The following is an 18,833-nucleotide window of genomic DNA, read 5'->3' as shown; positions in this document are numbered from 1 at the left end:
CTAAGGGTGGGATCACTGGGTATGGTCCCACTCCCTCTTCCACACATTTCAAATGGAGCAAACTTGTGTTTTGCATTGACCTGTGGGACACCCTATTCTCTAGCCATAGACATTTCTGACCACCCTATTCTCTAGCCATAGACATTTCTAACCATAGGGTTCTGCATGAAAAATCTAGGCTCACTAAGTGTACGTAACATGTACACTCCAAAAGTAGGATGATTTTACACAGCCTGATCAGGACCAGATCCATCTTTCCAGGGCCCTTGGAATGCCCATCCCCTCCCCCAATTATCACTATCATTACTATTCATTTCTATACCGTTTTATATATTTTTTTTAAGAAACCAACTCAAAGTGGTTTCTCAAACACATTAAAACATCAAATAAAACAGTGCAGAATGAAACATTACTAAAGAAAGGCAAGTACATTCAAAGCAACATAACGGGAAACTAAAATATTATCTTTTATTTTTTCCCCAAAACAAAACATTCCAGAGGTCAGCTACAAAATGCACAATTATTGCAGCAAAGTTTAAAACAACAACCTTAAACATTACTAAATAAAGTCAAATATAAAATTCACATTTAAAATATCATAATTAACAAGAGAACAACAAACGTTCGTAAGCATAGCACATCGCTGCTGCTTTTTCTATCAGTCCTGCCTATGGTGATTCATGGTGGGCAGCGGCTTTGGAAGCTCATGCTCAGTGACCTGGGTCTGCCCAAAGGGACAGCCAAGATGGTCTCTGGCCTCTTCAGCAGCCTCAGCCCTTGTAGCTGGAGTCAGTCAGAGCCCCATTCTCTCGGACTAGGTGAGCAAAGCATGGCAGGGAGCAGGTCTTCCAGAACTCACAGCCAAGTGCTTCCCTGCCCATTGTAGTGGGTGGCCTTTTTTCCCCAAATAAATATTTATGCAAAACCCATCTGAGATGAATTTATGAACGAGGATATGCAAAGCTGACATTGGCTGTTCTGTTGATTTGCACTGGTAAATGGTTCATATGATGTGCATCCACTGGAAATGCCTTGCTTCCTTTTCTAAACTTAATTTCCCATGAAGTTTTTTTTTTTAATTCACTCCCCCCACCTCAGCTCAAGCCAATCGTTGCCGTCAACGATTTAGAAATCCCCATGAGACGGAAAAATCTATTTCCCGAAGAGTTGTTCTAAGCAGCTCATTTTCTTTGGTAGGTTCAGAAAGCCTGTTACTGCTCTGTTGCTGGTTTCCTTTGAAAGCTTCCTTCCTTCCTTCCTTCCTTCCTTCCTTCCTTCCTTCCTTCCTTCCTTCCTTCCACTTGGGCCTCCATACACACTGGGCCACCAATGGCAAGAAGGTCTTCTCTTCTGGTGATTGCCCACCCCTGAGGTCTCCATGCTTTGTGGAGGACTCTGCAAAGGGCTACTCTCCCACTTTCAAAATCAATGCAGTGAGGTAAAACAAAAAGAGACCCAGGCCCTTATGTGAGATGTTTCTGGTACACACAGAAAGTAGAATGAGCAGGAGTATGTTTGTACCAGGCACTGAAGAAGGAGACACCAGAAGTCTTCTTCTTCTTTGGTGATCACTTGTAACCAAGTAAGAGTGTCACCCAAAACATGATTTTAGCAGTGAGTCCATAACTGACTGTGGAGGCCAATTCTGGATCCACACATCCTTCCACAGTGAGGACATAGGTTTCTGGGCGGGAGTTGATCATGGTGAGGGTTTGCCAAACATGCCTTCCTCTTAGCACATTTCTCCCTTTTGTCCTGAGTTCGGGTGTCTTCAAAACCCATGACACCTTTGGTAAAGGCTGTTCTCCAACTGGAGCACTTGCAGGCCAGTGTTTCCCAGTTGTCGGTGTTTATACTACATTTTTAAAGATTTGCCTTGAGAGAGTCTTTGAACCTCTTTTGTTGACCACCAACATTACGCTTTCCATTTTTTATGTTCAGAATAGAGTAGTTGCTTTGGAAGATGATAATCAGGCATCTACACAACATGACCAGCCCAACAAAGCTGATATTGAAGAATCATTGCTTTGACAATGGTGATCTTTGCTTCTTCCAGTACACTGGCATTAGTTTGCCTGTCTTCCCACCAGAAGTAAGGCAGCAGGCAACCTCAGCTAAGGTTCATGCTAATGGTTTTATCTTCCACTGTTCCTAAGGGTCTTGAGCTTTCCAGTCACGACATCCTACACCACGTCTTAGGCTTGCGAGGCTAAATAAGTATGATATATCAATGTGAACCCTGTTGAAATGATCCATAATATAACAGTATTATTGTGCATGCTGTTCGGACTCCCAAGTCAAATGCATTGCGTTTGTCTTTGTCTTTACATCAACAATAGCATGCACATTTTAAAAAATACATTCATTTAAATTGTAGCATTGCTGACCAAATCTCTAGGCATACTGGTGGTTAATGTGCTTAGGAAAACATCACCTACATTTGCTGTAGTTTTGATAAACTTAATATAGTGTCAGGGAACTGTCATCAGTACTGGAGGGAGAGCGCAAAAGCCAGAGGGATTCCAGAGAGCATTCAGGGATCGGGAGAAGCAGCCCATCTTCTGGGGAAGAGAATCAGCGTAGCACCAGTGGAGAAGGGGGGCAGGTGGGGGAAGTGGCGAGGCGGTCCCATGACTCCTTGCCTGGGACCAGCGGGGAGAGTAGGGGTCCTCTGTTGCCCACGCCCTCCTTGCGCAGAAGGCTTTCGTGCAGAGAGGGTAGGCGGAGACTAGGCGTCAAAGAGCTTCTTTGCTGGAAGAAGTTTAAGAAACGCCCACTCACGGATTCTGCCAGCGACTGAGTCAGCCACAGGTGAGTGGCGGTCCGAACAGATGAGGTTCACTTTGGCAGCCCAGCCAGGTGTTTGCACCCAGCCAGGGAGATAGGTACCTGCTTATGCACGAGCAACCCCTTAGAAACCCTTACATATAGCTGTACGTGCGACTCCCAAAACTAACATTGAATCTAATTTTATGTTTTTCAGAGGCACAACTTCACCTGTCTTGGGCAAGACAAATGTGCAGAATCTAATGTCAGTTCCGTGCAAATGCAAGGCGATTCTGATTATTTCATCAACCATCTGGGGGTCCCGGCTCTGCAATTTTCATACCAAGATTCGACAGCATTAGAGGTAATTGCTAATGAAATCACCAGATAGGACAGGCTAATCAGAAAGCCAAATCTGGCTTCCCTCAGCAAATTCTGCCCCTATCAAGTAGATGGCTTGTCAGAAGCTGCTGGCTCATTTGTTTGCTTCTCTTGAAAGGTATGGATGTTCCTGCAGAGTATTTGGTCTCATCAGCTCTCTCGAAGTGTGTGTCATGTTCCATTGGAAAGGGAAATGTGTGCTGTCTCTTGCATTTTCACGCAGGCAATCATAACAAGGAAATTGCTGCAGCAGGATTAACATCGGAACATAATTGTAATATTCACAGCGACATGGGATGTGCAAAGTGGGGGTTTTTGTGTGTGTGTTTTGCTGTTTTACGCTGAAGGATGGGCTTGTGTGCTGTCCCTGATATTAAGTGCAAGGGGATTATATGTATACAAAGCATTCCTTGCCTAGAAAATAAGGGGACAGGGGAGGAATATGTGAGTGGAGAGAAGAAAAATGATACCAGTATTTCTAGGGAACTTTTTTCTGCCTGCGTTAAATATGTTAAAGGATTATTATCACCACCCCCATCATCATAATTTATTGCCACAATGATTTCTTTTACCTCCCTTCCAAGTTTTACGGGCAAACCATTGCAGCACCACGAGTTCCGAGATACCACCCTACGCACTTTAAAGAGAATGTTAATAGCAACCTTGGTGTGTGTGTGTGTGTGTGTATGTGTGTGATTTTGGATCGGGACCACAGCACTGGGAGAGAGTTAACCCCTTCTGCAACTCCAGAAAAACACTCTTTTTTTACAGTCTGAAGTGTCCCCTTCTGCAACCATTTGCCCTGCAGGGGAAACCACATAGGTACAATTCAGGTTAGCCCTCCCTGCTCCAGTCCCAATCTGAATAATCTGATTTCACCAGTCTGCTCTCTGTGCACCCCACTCCCACCTGCCCTTAGATGCTATTAGCATTTTCTTTTAAAGGCAAGTAAGCACTGTTCACGGGGCACCCAAACTAGTCTGGCCCAAACTGGAACCAAACTGAGTTTGGAGGATTTTTGTTTCTTGTCTTTAAAAAAAAAAGTAAGAAAGAAAAGAACCAATGGCACGACATAATTTATTGTTATAAATGATGGATGCTGTTAGATGCAGAGTGTTTGGAGGGAAATGAAGTTGGCAATCCTTATTTAGGGTTTTTTAATGTTTGCAAGATAGTACAATTTCAAAGTGAAATGTGAAGATGTTTCACATTTACAAACGACAACAAGGGTAACTTTGTCTTGGCTCTGACTTTACAACAATGCTCCCAGCACAATGGGCATCTGGCAGAGGAGGCACTCCTGTGTATGTTCTAGAGAGCCAGTGTGGTGTAGTGGTTAAGAGCGGTGGACTCGTAATCCGGTGAACCGGGTTCGCTTCCCCGCTCCTCCACATGCAGCTGCTGTGGAGCTAGCTGTGGACCTTGGGCTAGTCACACTTCTTTGAAGTCTCTCAGCCCCAGTCACCTCTCAGAGTGTTTGTTGTGGGGGAGGAAGGGAAAGGAGATTGTTAGCTGCTTTGAGACTTCTTAAGGAGAGTGAAAGGCGGGATATCAAGTCCAAACTACTACTACTACTCCTCCTCTTCTTCTTCTTCTTCTTCTTCTTCTTCTTCTTCTTCTTCTTGCACTGGAACTTGCAGACATTCGACGAAGCTGAATGTTGGAAGATTCAGTGGCTTAGGGCCCTCGTATTTATGGGACCGCCTCTCCTGGTATGCCCTGCAGAGGACCTTAAGGTCCATGAATAACCATAGTTTAGAGGTCCCAGGCCCTAAGGAAGCCAGACTATCCTCCACCAGGGCCAGGGTCTTTTCAGTGATGGCTCTGACCTGGTGGAATGCTCTGTCCCATGAGACTAGGGCCCTTCAGGATTTAACCTCTTTCCATCGGGCCTGTAAGACAGAAAGCTATTCTGCCTGGCCTTTAATTTGAATTCAGCCTGATCTTTTATTTCCCTTCTCTTCCCTCCCCCTCCCCTTTTATGAAGATCACCAGCTCTGAGACCCCACAGCTAATTCTCCCCTGGCCTCCTCACTGGCCCAAGGAGGACCAATTCAGCCAGCTAGCCCTGAGGATTATCTAATTGATTTTTGATTTTTGAATTTTATTGTTATTCATGTTTTTATACTGTATTTTATCCTGCTTTTATAATTAAGGGTTTTAAATTTGTTGTTAGCCACCCTGAGCCCGGTTTTGGAACCGGGAAGGGCGGGGAATAAATAAAAAAAATATATTATTTATTATAAAAGAAAGCACTTATTTATACAGTGCATAGTTGAACAATGGAATTCCCTCCCCCATGATGGCCACCAATTTGCATGACTGTAAAAGAAAATCAGAAAAATTCATGGAGGAGAGGGCTATCGAGGGTGAAGTGAAGGACATGGGGCAGGAGCTGGTACTGCAGGTGAGCTGTGCGCAGGCGAGCTGCAAGCAAGCTGCCGGCTAGCTCTGTGGAGGCTCCTTTTATTGGCATAATATGCAAAACCAGTCAGATACATTTTGGACTGTGACCTTTACACATTTTCCAGTCCCGACATTGAGGGGTGGTACAAAGTTATTTTGGCACCTGTTTCTACCGCGTCATTTTCCCCTTGCACAATGTATGATGAAGGAGACAAAGGTCTCTGAGACGAAGGTCACAGACAGGACACGGCAGACTACTGAGACTGCAAAAGGTTAAAGAGAGGGCAAGATGTTCAGTAAGCTGTGGCTTTATCTGTGAGGGGGAGTGTGCTCCACACCCCAAGGTCACGCATGCAGGCAGCTGAGGCTGCCTGCGGGCGGGAGTGTGCTCCACAACCCAGCGATCATTCCTACAGAGGGCTACTAGCCAGAAGGGCTATGCTCAGACTCCATAGTCAGAAGCAGTAATGCATCTGAATGCCAGTTGCTGCAAATCACAGGAGGTGGGAAATCCCTCTTGTGCTCAAATCTTGCTTGTGGGTTTTCCACAGGCATCTAGTTAGCCTCTGTGAGAACACAGCCAGTCACCCGATCCATCAAGCTCATCTCATGTCCTTATGCGTATATGAAACCAACATAGTTGGGAAAAGATGGTTCTGCAGCTGTGGTATAACACACCCAATATTTTAAATGTGTTTTCTGTCAATTGTCCTTTTGGAGAAGTTGCATTATTTTATTTCTTCCATGCACATTCCATTACCCACCTAAATGGAAAGCTCAAATCGAGTAGCGGGAGCTTGGAACCCGTTGTGCGTTGGCATCTGCACCACTAATTTGCCCATAATTAAATTTCCGCAAATGCAGAGCAATCTTTGGGTTTGCCAAATGGCGGAGTCATTTCTTCCACCCTGCCCAACGCCCGCCCCCCTTCCACTCCGCACAGACACATTTTATAAGAAATGGTTGCGTTAATTGAAACGTCTGTAGTTGGTATCCTTTCTTTTTAGCAAGGAGGCTTTTCAATTTGTAAAACACTGTTGCACCTTATTAGGAAAATCATTCTGTTTCAGATTAAGTATAAGGCAGAGGTTGTCGTAAAAGAAATGGAAAAGCAGATGTTCTCTGATTAAGAGTGCAATGTTTATGACAGGCTTGTGGTCCAATGCTCATTTCTTTTGTCACTTAACAGCTGTTCTATGCAACTTCTGTTCCAGAGTTGTGTGTTCACTAATCTATATAAGAATCTATGGGCTCCGATGACATCAAGGCATGCGCAGAAGCCATTTTTCTTTCAGTCATCTATGAGAGTGAGTGAGTGAGTGAGAGAGAGAGAGAGAGAGAAAGAGAAAGAGACAGAGAGAGACTTAACCTTTCTGAAGTACAAGAACTCAGGGCAGTAAACAAACTTAAAAACAAAAACAACACAACGTTATTTCATACAATTGCAATTGATTAAAAGAGAAACTCTGCCATTTTGAATTAACATTTTGGGGGAACAGGGCTAGATTTAGGAATGATGAGGCCCTACGCTACTGAAGGTAATGGGGCCCTTTATACGTCCAGCTGTCCTTTGTCAACAACAATTTGTCACTGTTTTTTGTGTTGAATATATGCTATACGTCAATTTATGGACCTAACAGGTATCTAAAGCCATTTGCACATTACAAAATATGTATTTTATGAAAGTAATCGTTGAACTGAAATACAATTAAGAAGAAATATATTAATCGTGAAATAATTATTAAGCTCTAACTTAAAGTGATTGGGGGCTCATTACTTGCATCATAGGAGCACAAAACACTGTTGCTGTATGTAGATTTTATTTTATTTGTTTTTTTATCTTATATTTTGGAAATATAGATCCAGTTTTTTTTTTCTTTAATTTTTTTGGGGGGGCCCAAGAGAGTGAGGCCCCAAGCTACAGCTTGTTTAGCTTGTATGTAAATCCGGCACTGTGGGGAAACCTCTGCTAAAATAAAGTCCCTTCTCACACTCCTATCTCCACTTGGGAGATTTCTGGAGTGGGCATAGTTACCACCAGAGGTGAGATATGTGGCATTGAGAGGCAGGACCTTCTGGTGGTGTCACCAAGGAATGGAGAAGGCATTTGGTTCTGTTTGCGCTTCAGTGCAAACCTACCTAATTCATGCTTCCTTTAACAATTTATGGACAGTAATGCAGCTAATCCCTTGAAATGTGTGCCTCTCCAAAAGTTGCAGCACAGTTCTCCATCCAAAGAATGTGTACAAAAATGGATGTATTAGGGAAAGCATTCAAAAAATGCAGATATGAGTGACAACAACATACAAAAGCACATTGCAGATACAAGAATGAGGGGAAATTGGTTGCAAAAATGTGCTTACTGATAAATGTGTGCTGAAATCCTGTTTTGTTACTGCTTGAGTGTAACAAAAAGGGGGGGAGACCCTTGAAGCATATTGCAAGAAGAATAAAACAATTAAAAACAATTAATTTTTAATAAAAAATACTTAAAACATACAGAATTAATTAAGATTAATGATAAACTAAAAACCAGATTAAAACACATAATATCAGCATTTTATACGTATGGCCAGGTATGCCTAAACAAAAAATTCTTTAAGCAGGTACTGTAGGCAGTAAAGCAAAGGTGCCTGCCTGATGTCAATGAGAAGGGAGTTCCAAAGTTCAGGTAAGGTAAAGGTAAAGGACCCCTGGATGGTTAAGTCCAGTCAAAGACGACTATGGAGTTGTGGTGCTCATCTCGCTTTCAGGCCGAGGGAGCCGGCATTGGTCCACAGACAGCTTTCTGGGTCATGAGCCAGCATGACTAAACCGCTTCTGAACACCGTGACAGAAACCAGAGCACATGGAAACACCGTTCACCTTCCCACCGCAGCGGTACCTATTTATCTACTTGCACTAGTGTGCTTTCAAACTGCTCTGTTGGCAGAAGCTGGAACAGAACAACGGAAGCGCACCCCCTCGTGGGGATTCGAACTGCCAACCTTCTGATCAGCAAGCCCAAGAGGCTCAGTGGTTTAGACCACAGTGCTGCCCCACTAAACAAGAGATTTTTTAAGAAACAAATGCAGAATGAATATTGTGTGGTAAATGCAACAGGGGCAGTTCTGCAGATCAGAGTGGTTGAGTGTACCTAAACAGCACGCATAGTAAAAGGGACCCCTGACCATTAGGTCCAGTTGTGACCGACTCTGGGGTTGCGGTGCTCATCTCGCTCATCTCGCTTTATTTCTCATCTCGCTTTATTGCTCATCTCGCTTTATTGGCCAAGGGAGCCAGCGTACAGCCTCCAGGTCATGTGGCCAGTATGACTAAGCCGCTTCTAGCGAACCAGAGCAGCGCACGGAAATGCCGTTTACCTTCCTGCCGGAGCGGTACCTATTTATCTACTTGCACTTTGACTTGCTTTCAAACTGCTAGGTTGGCAGGAGCAGGGACCGAGCAACAGGAGCTCACCCCGTCGCAGGGATTCGAACCTAGGCTCTGTGGTTTAACCCACAGCGCCACCGTGTCCCTTTTAACAGTACACATACGGTACATAAAATCAAAGACATATATGCCCATTCCAAACGATTTATCAGATAAAATGTCTCCATCAGCAATATGTTCTGAACCTGTGCATATAAGACTATGTGGACAGGCCTTCTTGAAGTATTACACTCTGTCATGAATAGCCAGAGCCAGGTGTAATAGCTGGGTAGGGAAGCATGGCCATATCTTCCTTCGCACCATAATGGAGGATTCAGAAAGGTTATTGTTCAGTCTGAATGGGAGACCTGCCGTGGATCATAAATTGTAAGGCAGGAGGGCCAAACCTCATCTCGCTTTAAGTAGTTAAACCATTGTTGCAACCGGTGACAAAACGGGAACATTTTCTCTGGTCCCCAATTAAGTCTTTAAAAAGGCTAATCTTAAAGAGAGTATTATTGGCATAATTGTCCCCAAAGACCCGGTATAGATCTTTTTGGAAAAGACTGATGATTATCCATTGCTTTTATTGCATAAAAAATTGACCTTGACTCATCACTGCAAAAATGAATTAAGGCAAGGCGTCAAATTTAAGTTGCCAAGGAGGATATAGTGCTTCTGTTGATTTTCTTAGGGAGGGGAGGTGCTCTGAGCTTCATTTAATGGCCTTTTCCTCATGACCTCCTACATAAAACCTCCCTCAAAGCTGCCATTTATATCTATTGATTATATGCCCCCCAATTAATTATGAATGAGAACACCTCTACTAATCTTTGGTTTGTAATTATAATTTTAATTCCTTTGTAGTTAATCTTTTATATATGTTTGACTATTCTTACTTTATGCATAACAATTAAAATTAAGAGCCAGATCATTGGCTCTTGGTGCAGTTACATCTCCCCTGTGCCAAGTTTATAAGCGGCTTCCACACTACAAGAAGTCATCCCAGGCTGTCTGAGTAGGGTGTCAAGCACCACGTAAGGTAAAAGGTAAAGGACCCCTGGACAGTTAAGTCCAGTCAAAGGCGACTCTGGGGTTGTGGTGCTCATCTCGCTTTCAGGCCAAGGGAGCCGGCGTTTGTGCACGGACAGCTTTCTTGGTCATGTGGCCAACATGACTAAACCTCTTCTAGTGCAACAGAACACCGTGACAGAAACCAGAGCACACAGAAATGCTGTTTTACCTTCCCGCCAAAGCAGTACCTATTTATCTACTAGCACTGGTGTGCTTTTGAACTGCTAGGTTGGCAGGAGCTGGGACAGAGCAACAGGAGCTTCCTCCGTCGCGGGGGATTTGAACCACCAACCTTCCGATCAGCAAGCCCAAGAGGTTTAGACCACAGCGCCACCTGTGTCCAAGCACCATGTGGCTCTATCCTGTATCCATACAGGTCATCAAACACAGATGCCCTTCTTCTCAAAGGAAAGGAACATGAAGCATAATAATTTTGGGGCAGCTGGGCTTATAGCATGCAGAGCCTGTACTGCACAATTGTAAATCTCTGTGCTATCAGAATGAATTCATGGGATGCCACCCATTTTTCCTCCCTCTTTACTTTCCTTAACAATACTGGTCCCTGAACCTGAAAAATAATTAAAGGAGAGAGAGAGAAAGTGTCACATTAAGCAGAACCTATTTTGGCACTGTGTCCTGTGTTTTTGCTGGGTGGCTGCCCCTTATCAGCATTTGACACTAGGCCTGGTGCTCAGACTGCTGCCCCAGTCCCCCACCTCTGTTCGGCTGCTGCATTTAACCTGAACTGTGCACAATCTGGAGGCGGAAGAAAGCTAAATGCTTAACAAAATGCCTGTGTGGGCAGGTAGATGGTTTTTTTCTTAAGAGCAAACTTGCTAGTGGCCATTAGATTCTGATTAGCTTTATTATTGAGTATATTATAGGTCATGTGGACAGTTAATCTTGGATAATCTCCACACAGTTTTCAATTATTAATTAACATTTCTCCCTGAAAATGGCTTGGTGGCTCAGAGCTTATGCTATATGCTGTCACGCACTGTCACAAATTATCCCCAGTAATGATTTGAGGAGGCTAAATGGCTTTTCTTGAGACCAGGAGGCCTATCCTTAACATCTTTCTAATACCCATGCAGTTTCATACCTTGGGGAGGTGGGGGCAGTATAGAACTTAAGCAGTCCAAAAAACAAACTCTTCCTTCCTCCCCATCCATTTTTTTCCTGTTTGACTCAGTGCAAAAATATAATACCAATAATACAATGTGTGTGTGTGTGTGCACGCACACATGCACATTTGTAGCATTCATATGTATTATAAATGCATGGATTGTAAGTTTGGCAGTGTGTCTAGGCTGCTCAGATGACAAGACTTCCCTCTCAGCCTAGTGGTCCAAAGGAAAGCAGAACGATATGTTTGGTTCCTGCTTGGCTGCCTGAGTTGCCGGAAGAAGGTGTAAAACCACCTTAGGGACTCCACTCTGAATTTGTGTAGGGTTTATACAAACCTTAGCGTTTTCTTCTCCTGCAAGGAAGCAGAGGATTAGGATAAGTTTTCCTTCATCTACAGAAGCCACCTTCCCAACTTGATATGCCCCATCCTTTGCTATTGTTGTCATTCCTCTCCCTCTGTCCCTCTCTCCAGAGTATCCTTTTCTCTCTCTCTCTCTCTCTCTCTCTCTTTCCTTCCTTCCTTCCTTCCTTCCTTCCTTCCTTCCTTCCTTCCTGTCATGCTAAGCTTTTACACCATCCTCATTGCCATGGTGACTGAGTTTACAGAGCCACCAGTAAACAGATTTGTGCATATGAGCTTATTACAAAAATAAAAAAGCTGTATATATGTGTTCTCTTAACACTTGGCTCCTCTGACTTGCAGAAAAAGAGGGGAGGGAGAGAGCAAGAGAGAGAGAAACAAAGTACTGCATAAATTGTATTTTTTAAACTGAGACATTTATTCCAGAGCTTGAGTCTTTCTCTTTGGCTTGTGCATTGATTCAAGCTATTGCTATAAGAGATTAACAAAATGTTGAGAATGTAGTTCAAGACAAAGAGTGGAATTAAACACTGTAACTTTTACAGATGCTCCATCTTTTATAAACCTCTATCATTTATATCTCCTTTGCCTCTGAGTTATCTTAACAACAGCAACTCAAATACTTTAGCCTTTATTCATATAGAAAATGACCCAAACTCACTCCTAAACCTGAGTGTTTTATAATAATAATATAATAATAATTTATTATTTATACCCCGCCCATCTGGTTCTGTTTCGACATCCACCCTGGGTCGCTCCCAACAGAATATTAAAAACACAATAAAACATCAAACATTAAAAACTTCCCTAAACTGGGTTGCCTTCAGATGTCTTATAAAAGTCAGATAGTTGTTTATTTCCTTGACATCCGATGGGAGGGTGTTCCACAGGGTGGGCGCCACCACCGAGAAGGCCCTCTGCCTGGTTCCCTGTAACTTGGCTTCTGGCAGTGAGGGAACCACCAGAAGGCCCTCGGAGTTGGACCTCAGTGTCTGGGCAGAACGATGGGGGTGGAGACACGCCTTTAGGTATACTGAGCCGAGGCCATTTAGGGCTTTAAAGATCAGCAGCAACACTTTGAATGGTGCTCAGAAATGTTTTTTGTTTTATTAAAGGACCATGGTCCCAAGTAGAAGTCCTGACTCTAACCTTTACAGCCCTAAACAGTCTGGATTCAGGAAAGACACTCGTACCCTCGAGAAGTTATTCATTGTCAATTGAACTCATTTGGGTTGGGTCTTGCTCTCTGGAGAAGAAGCAAACAAATTCGCTCTATCATGTGACAGCACTTTAAGCATTCCGGTAATGCTTGAAATTGTGCAGGAAATGCATGGTTAAATCTCAGAGGCAGCATAGGCATTACAGTTAGTGAGCTGGAGGAGATGAGTCATCCTGTTGGTGCCTTCATGGCTCTTTCAGCACCAAAATTACTATGACATATGCAAAATGTGTGTGGGTTTTATAATGCAAATTGTCATGACTTGTACATGCCACAGAATTTAACTTATCGTGATGTAGATTTCTTTGTCCCCCTTTCTCTTCCACATTGCCCTGGGCGAAGTTTGATTGAGCCACAGAAGAAAGCCTTCTGCAGTGAGAGTGATTCCCCGATAGTTTCCGCATTTACGACAACAGCCTAGGATGGAGAGGATGATTGGCATTTATTAAAAGTGGAAAATAGAGCACAGCCATCATCATCCTTTTCACTTTTATGCTCTTCCATAATCTAGAGGCATATCCAGCTCTCAAAATAACCAATAGCCATTCTAAAACATTATCTGTTTGTTGTTCAACCCTTTCATTCTGACCGTTTCTGATAGCGTTTAGCTCGTAACGTGATGTGCTTTCTTCTGCTGCGATAATAAGGCAGGTAGATCAAGATTATGGCTGGTATTATTAGTTTGTTTCAGAAAATAATGTGATGTACATTATTAAAAAACCAACCTGGATATTTCTCTCTCTCTCTCTCTCTCTCTCTCTCTCTCTCTCTCTCTCTCTCTTTCCTTATTTATTGATGGATGTAAATTTAGCATGAAGTATTTTATGCTAGCTGTCCAAATTCTGGCTATGTAAGGCTTCCAGGACATTTATTTTTACCACCTAAGTCATAAAAGTTGTTTTCCATATCTTCAGTCAAATGCAAGTACAGGCCAAAAAAAAGAAGAAGAAGATGGGGGGAAGCATAAAAATTTCCTTGTTGCGTTACTCCTAGCCTATGCAGAGATACAGTAATATCATGGTCCACAAAGCAAATTGGGTAGGTAAGGGGGGGGTGGAGATACAAAGAGTAGGTGTTCGGTTAAAATACACTGAAGAGTCTTGACAGTTGGAAATTGTATCGTCTTTGGAGGGAATGCATAATGATTTTTATTTCGTTTGAAATATGCAGAACTTTCTGAAGGTAACTTTCACCCTCTGTTATTACTTTCAAAGCATCCTCTCTCTCGATAGATACAGGTAGATGGTGACAGATGATATAGATAGATAGATAGATAGATAGATAGATAGATAGATAGAGGTATACACTCACAGTTATAATTGCTAAGTGAGCAATTGCTGACATTCTCACTGTTTCCCCACTGTTTACACTTGTAAAATTTATTTTGCATTATCTTATTTTAATATTTAGATTCCTTGCTATCTGTACCATGTGATAAATGAGCTGACACAAAGACATAACCGTACATCTTTGTAAACACTGAAGACATTCCTCAGGGAAGGGGCATCCTGTTCACCCAGTGCCAGATTTATGTATAAGCTAAACAAGCTATAGCTTAGGGCCCCACTCTCTTGGGGGCCCCAAAAAAATTTAAAGGAAAAAATCCCTGGATGTACATTTCCAAAATATAAGATAAAAAACAAATACCGTATTTTTGCTCTATAAGACTCACTTTTCCCCTCCTAAAAAGTAAGGGGAAATGTGTGTTCGTCTTATGGAGCAAATGAAGACTGTGCAGCTATCCCAGAAGCCAGAACAGCAAGAGGGATTGCTGCTTTCACTGCACAGCGATCCCTCTTGCTGTTCTGGCTTCTGAGATTCAGAATATTTTTTTTCTTGTTTTCCTCCTCCAAAAACTAGGTGCGTCTTGTGGTCTGGTGTGTCTTATAGAGCGAAAAATAAAGTGAAATAAAACCTACATGCAGCAACAGTGTTTTGTGTTGCATAGGCTCCTATGATGCAAGTAATGGGCCCCACCTGCTAGCCTGCTCCCTAAAATATCACTGGTTTGCTCATTTCTATATACAGTTGTACCTTGCTTCTCAAACTTAATCCGTTCCGGAAGTCTGTTCCAAAACCAAAGCATTCCAAAACCAAGGCGTGCTTTGCCATAGAAAGTAATGCAAAACGGATTAATCCGTTCCAGACTTTTAAAAAACAACCGCTAAAACATTGTATTTCACTATTAATATACTTCTTCTTAATTGTATTTCAGTTCAACAATTACTTTGATTAAATACATATTTTGTTATGTGGAAGTGGCTTTAGATACCTATTAGGTCCATAAATTACCATAGAGCATATATGCAACACAAAAAACAGTGACAGTTTGTTGTTGACCAAGGAGAGCTGGACATATAAAGGGCCCCATTACCTTCAGTAGCTTAGTGCCTCAACAAACCTAGATCCGGCCCTGTGTTCACCCCATACTCCCCCCCCCCTCCCCCTGTAATTCGTGTTTTGCACACTTGGGCTATGCTGCATCATTTATTTATTTATAACCCCCCCCCCTTTTTCAGTTCTATTCCATTTTGGAGGTGGTTCCTTGTTGTCTGAAAGGAGAAGCCAGCGTGGTGTAGTGGTTAGAGCATTGGACCAGGTGCTGGGAGGCCAGGATTCAAAGCCCCACTCAACCACAAAGCTCACAGGGTGACCTTGGACCAGTCAGCCTAGCCTACCTGGCAGGGTTACTGCAAGCATAAAATGGGGAGGAAGAGAACTGTCTTCACCATCTTGAGGTGCTGGGAGGAAAGGTGGCATATAAACACATTAAAAGAATGAATGAATGAATGAATGAATGAATGAATGAATGAATGAATAGGATGTTTTACAGCGCTGATGTTTTAAAATAAAAAGGCTGCAGCTCAGATGTGACCACTAACTAAAGAAATAAATATGTTTATTCAAAGCATTTCAAAAGGCTGCCACAACAGCTTACTACTATCAGAGATTAGACCACCCCTGGACTCAAGCTTTTAACTTGAAAATACACGTCACAAAAGGAAGGAGGACTGGGGAGGAGGAAGAAAAAATAAATCTCAAGACCCATTCTTAATTACAAAGCTCTTGTAACAAGCAGCTGAGTTCAGGGAAAGTAGAAGAGAAATGTTGCTGGTACAGTCATACCTCGTGTTGCATTAGGTTCATGTTGCGTCTTTTCGGCTTGCGAACGTGGCAAACTCAGAAGTATACACTTCCAGGTTTCACCCCGCGTGTGTGCACAGAAGCGTTCTGTGCACTTCGCGCATGCACAGAAGCATTCTGCGCACTTCACACATGCACGGAAGCGCTCTATCATGCCGTGTGCGTGCGCAGAATCAGTGCTCTATTTATGGACTTTTGGGGGTATGAACGGCACCCCAGAATGGATTGAGTCTGTAACTAGAGGTACCACCGTATTTCATCCAAGCTCTTGAAGTCCGGCACTCCGATCTCTCTCCCTCTCTTATAGCCTGACAAAATGTCTGCTGTAGTTTGCAGCTGAAGGAGGAGCCGAAAGATGCTAGTCTTTCAACAGAGGAGACAGAGAGGCTGCACAGTCCCATCTCTCTCCATCTCCGAATGTGAAAGTAATATAAAAACAACCTCCAAATATCAATAAAACTTAATTAAGAAATACAGTACAACAGTTACACCTAGAGACTGACAAAACACAGCAAAGCAGAGAATGACTAATAACCAACTGAATTAAAGTAGCAATATGCTTTGCCCTCTGAACAAGAAATGGATTAAAAATGTCTCTCAACAAAATTGGCGGGAGTTGAGGCGAGAGCGGTGACCTGTTGGGGGTCTCCCGCGGAAGGAATTCCAGAGAGACGGAACAATTACTGAGATGGCTTTTTGCCCCATCACTCTTATCATGAAGGGACTTGGAATAACATCTCCTGAGGACCTTTTTAAAGAAAGAATGTTTATTTGCAAATAAAGAAAGAGAGAGAAAAAACACTGCCAGCTGTCATTAGCCATACAGCCTAAGCTGCAAAATGTTGTGATTTGCATTACAGAACCTGAGGTTTTTTAACGGTGGTTCTCAAACCTTTTAGAGCCACTTCTCCCTTGGTTCTATGAACTCATCCCCAGTGCCTCCTATAGTAATAATGATGATGATGATGATGATAATAATAATAAATTATTATTATTATTATTATTATTATTATTATTAGTATTATTATTAGTATTATTATTATTTATACCCCGCCCACTCTGGGCAGCTACCAACAAAATATTAAAATACAGTAGTCCGTCAAACATTAAAAGCTTCCCTAAACAGGGCTGCCTTCAGATGTCTTCTAAAAGTCTGGTAGTTGTTTTTCTCTTTGACATCTGGTGGGAGGGCTCTTAAAAAGCATTATTCAAATAGCAGTTTGCATGATGCGGTCTGTTGGCATCTGTCTGTCTTGGGAGACAATAGAGAGGTGCACCTTTGTGGGTGAAGTCAAGCTGTTGCAAGGTTGTAGCGCTTGCTGAGGCTGCATATGCTGATACAGGAGAGACATGTTTTGTTGCAGCTGGGGCAGATGAAGGCGTCCATTTGTCCTCTTGCAGATTCAGCATGGTGTTTCCCATGCAAGGAACTTTTACGCACTTCCAGCTCTGGTTTGCCAAATCATTTAACGCTTCATTTTTGCATAGGTGTCATAGCCGCTTTTCCTGTTAGCCTTATGGATAGGTTCTCCATCCAAGGCAGGAAACACATGCATACAGGTCCAAGCAGCTGCTGCAGAAGAGACACAGGCATGGCATCATGTTATCCATGTTGATCCATCATTGCAGTTCTACTATGTGCCTAAAACATACAAGGACTGCTGAGTGTGATGAATATTATATTAGGCCTAAAAAGGTAAAGGGTCCCTGACCATTAGATCCAGTCGTGGCTGACTCTGGGGTTGCGGCGCTCATCTCGCTTTATTGGCCGAGGGAGCCAGCATACAGCTTCCGGGTCATGTGGCCAGCATGACTAAGCCACTTCTGGCAAACCAGAGCAGCACACGGAAACGCCGTTTACCTTCCCGCCAGAGCGGAACCTATTTATCTACTTGCACTTTGACGTGCTTTCGAACTACTAGGTTGGCAGGAGCAGGGACCGAGCAACGGGAGCTCACCCCATCGCGGGGATTCAAACCACTGACCTTCTGATCAGCAAGTCCTAGGCTCTGTGGTTTAACCCACAGCGCCACCCGCGTCCCTTATATTAGGCCTAGCGAGGCCCAAATTAACAGCAAGAAGTCACCAGTGTGACTTTGTGGTAGGGTTGATTTTTATTTCCTTGTCAAGAGCAGGCCCATGCCCACCAAGTGACAACCCAAGCTCAGTGTAGGCTATCCTCCAACATTTCTCTGATGAAAATAGGGATGTCCTAATGAAAAGCAGGACATTCTGGGATCAGAAACTGGGCCAGCTATTGTAAATCTGGGACTGTCCCTGGAAAATAGGGGCACTTGGAGGGTCTGAAGTCCAACTTGGATGCACACAAAGTTTTGCAAGTCTCAGCCAGGCAGATATGGATTGTATGGAGACGTTCTTTATTTTTGATCCTCAAAAGTGCTTCGGCTTTTGAACTGGCCTATACAGACCATGAAATATACTAATAGTAGAAGGATGTCTGCTACCCCCAAGAGCAAAGGCAAAGAAATAAACAAAAGCTCTATTTGCATCCATCACCTGGGGCTTTTTCAGAGAAGATTCAGAGCAGGGAGCTAAATGGGTAATGCGCTTGCCTGGCAAGTACCTCTGCATGACCGATGGCTCACGCCAGCTGACTATCTGCAAGCAAGCTAAATAAATACAACTTTTCTTTTCTTTACCTCTGTGGATCATGGGATTTGTGAATGACACCTAAGCTAGCTCACTTAGATGTCTGTGTTATAATGGCCCTCCAGAATGACAGAGGGAAAACGAACTTTGCTGTTAGGACCACAGCCAGTCATTAAAAAATGCCTCATTCACATTATTGCTTCCTAGTGGGCATTTTCGCTCCAGAGCTCTAGTTAAAGGATATGTATAAAACCCCTATCATTCCTGGGTTTCGGATACAAAGACATGGAACCATAATGGGATGAAGGGAAAACAGAGAGCCAGCTAGCAGCT

General features: G+C 43.1%; 1 protein-coding gene across 1 annotated transcript in view; it reads left to right on the top strand.

The window, feature by feature from the left end:
* NAALADL2 (N-acetylated alpha-linked acidic dipeptidase like 2) overlaps positions 1–18,833 on the top strand; it is a 547,930-nt gene that overhangs the window by 375,261 nt on the left and 153,836 nt on the right. The window contains exon 10 of the mRNA XM_081008376.1: positions 2,984–3,130. Coding sequence (XP_080864502.1) covers positions 2,984–3,130 — 147 coding nt within the window. The remainder of the gene's footprint in view (positions 1–2,983; positions 3,131–18,833) is intronic.

This window comes from Podarcis pityusensis, assembly GCF_964106645.2.
Source record: "Podarcis pityusensis genome assembly, chromosome: 5".
Lineage (NCBI taxonomy): Eukaryota > Metazoa > Chordata > Lepidosauria > Squamata > Lacertidae > Podarcis > Podarcis pityusensis.
Note: the sequence above shows the minus strand (reverse complement) of the source record. Positions and strands in the feature narration are given on the sequence as shown.